Source organism: Melanerpes formicivorus, unplaced genomic scaffold (genome assembly GCF_026170545.1).
Source record: "Melanerpes formicivorus ecotype bairdi unplaced genomic scaffold, bMelFor1.0.p_v2 SCAF_5, whole genome shotgun sequence".
In the NCBI taxonomy this organism is placed as follows: Eukaryota; Metazoa; Chordata; class Aves; order Piciformes; family Picidae; genus Melanerpes; species Melanerpes formicivorus.
Window position 1 is genome coordinate 19,092,125 of NW_027142357.1, and position 6,000 is coordinate 19,098,124.

Sequence of the window (6,000 nt, forward strand, 5' to 3'; positions counted from 1 at the left end):
TTACTGGTCTATGAAGGTGAAAGCAAGACAGTGTAGATACACACACCAGAGATCCATGGACAAGTGTGCCTACAAGATACACTGCAGTATCAAGCAACGATACTAGTTTGGAGGCAAAAGCTTCACAGAAAACGAAAGAACTAGACAGCATTCTAGCATTCAAATTACACTGTCAGTTATTTTCTTGACAGTAACAAAGACGAGTTTAAGTAACTGGCTCTGTAAGGATAGCCAGTTATCTTAACGTGTCAGTATCACAGCATTAGGTTTAGCAAACTGTTTCTTAAAGAGTTTTTGATGGGCTATTAGGGATTAATCTGCCTTTTTAAGGCCAAAATGAAAAATCAAAGCAGAAACAAATGTGATTTGAATGTTACCTAGGGAGACAGAGTTTTTATGTGTGTTTTTGCAATGAGTTTTTAATGTTTTGTTTCTGTTCATTTGGAACCAAAGTTTGCTTAATGTTACCTTTTCTGTATTTTTTCCTCCAGGGTTTCATTTGCTTTGGTATTTTTGGCTTAGATAAGCATTTAATCATTCTACCATTCAAGAGAAGGTAAACAGAATCTTTACACTTAACACTTACAACCGTCATTATTAGCAATAATAATTTTTAAGGGTACTGAGTGTTTAGCACTATTGCATTTAATTTCCTAGTTGCTCACTCTTGAAATTTATTTTCTTTCCTAGTTTTGGGGAGCTAATTGCAGTTCACTGTGCATGATCTTTTATTGCTGTTCTAATGACACTCCCAAAGACAAAAATCCCTATAGACAAAGTCTTTGGCAAATGATGATGAAGTGTGAGACTGGATCAGAGACATGATGGATCTTCAGAAATAATTTTAGATAATAAATTAAAGCTTAGATGTGAATGATGAACCAGCTTCTGTCATCACTGTTTTACAGTCCTATATTCATAATCTCATGCAAGTACTTTGTGTGGATAGGCACTTTCACTGTGCAGGCATAAGCCCTCCAAAGCCATCTTTAATTTAGAGCTGGCTGGCTGTGGTGTGAATCCAGCTACTAAAGCTGGCCCCCAACTACTCTGTTTTTCCTATTTCCTGAGCCTAGAACAAAACTTCTCAGTGTACAAAGGTCATATAGGTGTGTTGGGAAGATTATATATAAAGTATTGGGCACAAAATGAGTAAAACAATTGTGATAAGCTTCCCAGTTTAATGAGTTCTGTTCTATTATTTGTTGTTTGATTAAAAATGCCTCTGGTTAATTTACGGTTTAATTTTTTTTCCCCTTCTTTTTAAGACTGGAATTTTTCTGGGGAGGAAGAGAAGCAGCAGGGCACAGCGATCCCGCTGTACCTGAGGAAATAAGGATGACCTGTCAACAGTTTGTTCGTTATCATAGAGATCACTGTGTCAAAAGTATTGTCAAAGGCAGAAGGTAAGGCTCTTCCCTGCACATACAACCTGTTGCAAAGGTCATAGCTCACCTATGGAAATAATTAAATGCAGTCTAGTCTGCCTGTGGGCAATTTCTGTTGTGGAGTCTTCAAGCCTTAAAGTAAGGATGAAGAATTTAGCAGTAGCAGAGAAATGTTTCTAGTCTTACACTGAAACACAGGTGTGAACATTATCACATTATCCCATCTAGCTTTTATACAAATCATTAAAAGTTTTATGTGTTTAAGGCATTACTCCAGCATTTAGCTGGAGTTCAAAAGAGAAAATCTTTCCAAAGAAAGGTATATGGTGATGTCTGTAACAGGGTGCATGTGTCTGTGAGTCTGGTCACACTTGAAAAAGTTTGTTTTGTTTTGAGATTAAGAAGGTGTCAGTATTTACGTGGCTGAATGTTTACTAATCAATAGCTTTACAGGTGGCAAAATCATTGTAACTGATGTCAGTGTATTCAGAAGTAATTTTAGAACCTTTACACCTTTGATGTTCATACAATTTCTTCTGCTTATTCCTTTTGTGAGACCTAAACCTCAAATAGCAAAGGTTTCAGAGGCAAATTATGACACTAAAGCCAAAGATCATGCATTCAGGTGTTGTACATGGATGAGAGGAGAAGCACAAACAGAAGCAACAGAAACAAGAAAAATATTTTGCCTTTATTTACATATTTACTGTATGCAATGGAGACGTGAAGAAATGTTCTAACAGGACACATCTATTTTTCTTGTCATGTAAGCTTTTAAGCAGAATTAGTTTGGCAAGATGGAGTGGTCTTTTAATGGTCAGGTAGTCCAAAACCGTATCCCAGAAGTAGTCTTGACAACATTGTGATTGCATTCAGTCCCCTTAGAAGTCAATAATGTTCCTTAGGAAATAGAATAGTGAAGTTGTCTATTTAGGAAGAATTAATTGCAGCAGTTCAAAGTCTTGCTTTTTTCATGCCGGACAGAAAAGATGTGTTTGAAATAGGACAGGTTTTACAGCTGTGTTTCCCATGCATCTGCTGCTGTTGTGCTTTCCTGGACTTTGAGATGTTCATTTGGGTGTTTTGTGGGTTTTGTTAATCACATATCCACCAAAGGATACATAAAAACGTGGTATTTGTTGCTTTGCTGCTTTAATGTTTGTGCAGAACTAGTTTCATGTCTTATTTCTCCTTGGGAGTTGAAAGAAAGCATTTAGCCATTTTAAATATTCATCTAACTTAATCCTATCCTCTTTGATTTAAACATACTGTAACTGAGAACTTGCAATCATGGATTTTAATTTATTTTAATTTTTTGCTTCTCTGCTAATAGATATTAACCCTTGCTCTGTGTTACTGCTGCTTTTAACTTAAAAAAAAAAAAAAAGCCAACAAAGTAGTAGTAGTAGTTTGGGTTTTGCTGTCTTGTGTAGCTGTTCATCTTCAGATACGTGGTGCGTGGGTTCCATAGAGCAGATCTTTAGATACCCAGAAACATTCATTGCTACAGGTAAATTTATGAATGGTATTTTTACTGCAACTAGGTAGGTGTTAGAAAATTAGTTTAGTCTTGTAAAGGTTTTGTTTATTCTTAGTACTGCCCATGTGGTAAATATTTAACTGGGTGTTCAAGTGAAGTGTTTTTTTTGCTTACACTATATGTAAACAGTTAGCGTCTGTCTAAAGCTATAGAGAAATTATAAAACAGAATTAAAGTGTGGATTGGGTCCCTGTTGCTGCAGGAGTGCTGTACTCAAACCAGGTACTTCGTTGCAGAAATAACTGTCCAGGAAACAGAATTACATTGTGTGTCTCTTCAGGAAAATTGTTAGTTATGCTCACTGATGTTTACTTCATATTCACACAAGCCTAAAATAACTTTGTACCTGCTTTTTGCTCCTCGTTGAAGTGTCTGTACAAAAAGGTAGTGAACATTTGCATGTCCCTAATACACAAGACTTGCAAATGCTCTTCTAACATGCTCTTACCTATCATCATGTCTTTCCTTGTTTCCTGCTGTTTTTCCTTGCCTTTCCCTATCGTGCAGTGATGGTACCAGATTTACAGAACATGTGGGTGAATCATTCCTTTGACATACAGGTGTGGTGCAAAGATCTCCACTGGCATCTTCTTTGGCTGTGACCTGGTGAACTGGCTCATTCAAGTTGGCCTCGCCGCTGACCGTGGTGAAGCCGTGATGTATGGAGACAGACTGATGAAAGGAGGCGTCATCCAGCATATCACAAACGAGTTTGAATTTCGGGATGAATATTTGTATTACCGCTTTATTCCGAAGAGATCAGTTCCAGTTGAGAGTCATTGACTTTGAGCATGTAGACAGAGGACAGGCAATTAGGGGTGAGTCTGACCACCTCTTCTGCCTTCACCACTGGAATTGGCAATATTTTAATCCTGGGGCTCCCCAAGAGTTGTGCTATTTTCTCTTTTAAAGTTAAGAGATGTGGTTCTACTTGAGTCTAACCTGAATGAAATGGTAGCAACTGATATTTACTGAGTGTTCCAACCCAAATGCAACAAGAACAAAGTAAGATGCTCTGCATCTAGAGCATTTTTTTCAATTTTGAACAAAACACATAGTAAAATGTGTGTCACTGTCATATTAGAGAGGCATTATAACAGCAGCTTTAGTGACTGGTGCCACAAAACAAACAAACAAACAAAACATGAATGGGAGAGATTTTTTCATGTTGCTCTATATTCTCCATATTTTAGGGTGATAAAATAGCAAGGTTTATGGTCAGGCTTTCTCCTAACTTCATGGAAGATTTCTTCCATCATACCCATTTTTACTACTCTACTCTTATCTAGCACCAGAAAACTTTTCTAGCTGTTTACACCTCAGGTCAGGTGGTTAATTTCTTCCTTAAAGATAAAATCCTCTATTTGTAAAATCAGAATTGTTGTGAAGGTGATTCTGATGTGAGGTGATACTGAGTGGAAGAAAGTATAGTTTTGTACAAACTTACCAAATTTTAAAACTGTATAAAAATATCCACCACTTCCCCACCTTAGGAAAAAAAAATCCCATATAATGGAATTTCATATCAAATTGTTGTTTCTGATGTTTTGCCTTATGGTAGCAGTAACAGCTTTGTCAAGAGTAGATCTTTTAATTTTATTTTTTTTTTAACCTTCTGAAATTAGCTATTCCAGTTTAATTCAGAAGGGCCAGCCTTAAATAAAGATGTTCTGGAAGCCTTGACTCGTGCAGGTATCCCAGACAAAGTAAATTATCAAATCATAAAGCTTTTTAACTTAAATATTTAAATCTGTTATATAAAGAATCCAACCTGAACACCCAAGTTAGGGTTTAGAGTAGCTAGAGAACCTAAATTTTTGGTATTGGATGCCTAACAGATTTCTAATATCCTCCTATGATGATTAAATACCTACTCTCATATCATTCAGATTCCTGTGCACTGAAGGCAGAAACTGTGTCTTCTGCAGTGTTTTGGAAAAGGTAAAAGACAAACTGGAGTATCTGATAGCCATTATACTGTCTTTTTAAAACTGCAAGAACAGCATTTATATACCTATAGAAAAATTTTATGTGGTGAGGGAAAGGAACCTAGGTATGAAAAAAAAAATTTGCTCAAGCATATGAATAACTCTTCTCATCCTCTTTTAAAAAGTCCCTGCTTTTTTTTTTTAAGTACACAGATTTGCACCGCTTCTGCATCTCATTTGTATTAAGAATTGAAAGTGATTTTAGCAGCCTAAACTACTGTTCAAGAAAAAATTGTTTTATGGTACCTATAACTCCATGCAAGGCTTATGTTGGAAAAATAATTTCTTTACTGTCAGTCTTACTGCACTCCTGCAGTGTGCACAGAAACAACTGTATCCCACCACATACCTATGCTACATGAGCTGATACATTGTAATGGTTTCCAGCAACAAAATAATTGACAGCTGCGTCTGGCTGTGATAAGACAGGAAAACAATAGAGTATTTCCATTGCAACTGCTTAAGATGGCTACACCAAATAATGTGGAATAATTGGGTAAATGTAACTTAAGAGCAGAAGCCATGAGTATGTCTGGCTTCTAAGTACTGTAAATTCTCAATAAATCTGTTACTTGATTTCAGAGTTCTGAGCTTTGATGTGATGTGAAGGTCTGAGAGGGTTATGTGTGCATGTTGAGATTTACAACAAATGTGTTTTCCTGAAAGATTTGTTGAAGTGGCTTTCAGGTTTCTGACTTGGTATTTCTTAAATCCACCTTTTTTGTCTAACAGACTAGACAGAGCTTTTAAGGGATGTTTCACATTGTCATATGCTTACCAAATACTGGGGGGCTTAATTCTTCAGATGTTCAAGAAGTTGGTTTTAGGTCAGTTTTGTGGTCCTATGCATAGCCTTTGTTCATGCACCTTTGTCTTTCTTATTTTCATCTCGAAAGTCCTGCCCCTGCTTCCCTTTTTATTATTGCTGTGCCATTTCCTAGCTTTGAACACAATGTATCTGTTTTAAGTAAGAAATAGCTCAAAATTTTTGCTTAGAGAAGGTTCTCTGTTACAAGGGTGAGGAAGAGAACACCTTTAATTTACAGCAGACACCAAATTCCGTTACACTGTTACAATGTTGTGA

At 36.5% G+C, this 6,000-nt stretch overlaps 1 protein-coding gene across 3 annotated transcripts in view; it reads left to right on the forward strand.

Annotated features, from left to right (window-relative positions):
• Positions 1-5,497, forward strand: part of GPR155 (G protein-coupled receptor 155) — a 28,902-nt gene extending 23,405 nt beyond the window's left edge. For 2 of the 3 annotated variants that reach the window (XM_068138548.1, XM_068138549.1), the window contains exons 14-16: positions 492-556; positions 1,269-1,406; positions 3,489-5,497. In XM_068138548.1, the coding sequence (XP_067994649.1) occupies positions 492-556; positions 1,269-1,406; positions 3,489-3,711 (426 nt within the window). In that variant the 3' untranslated portion in view covers positions 3,712-5,497. Of the gene's footprint in view, positions 1-491; positions 557-1,268; positions 1,407-3,435 lie in introns of all 3 variants that reach the window. The other variant, XM_068138550.1, reaches the window with a different exon arrangement.
• Positions 5,498-6,000: the final 503 nt, after the last annotated feature.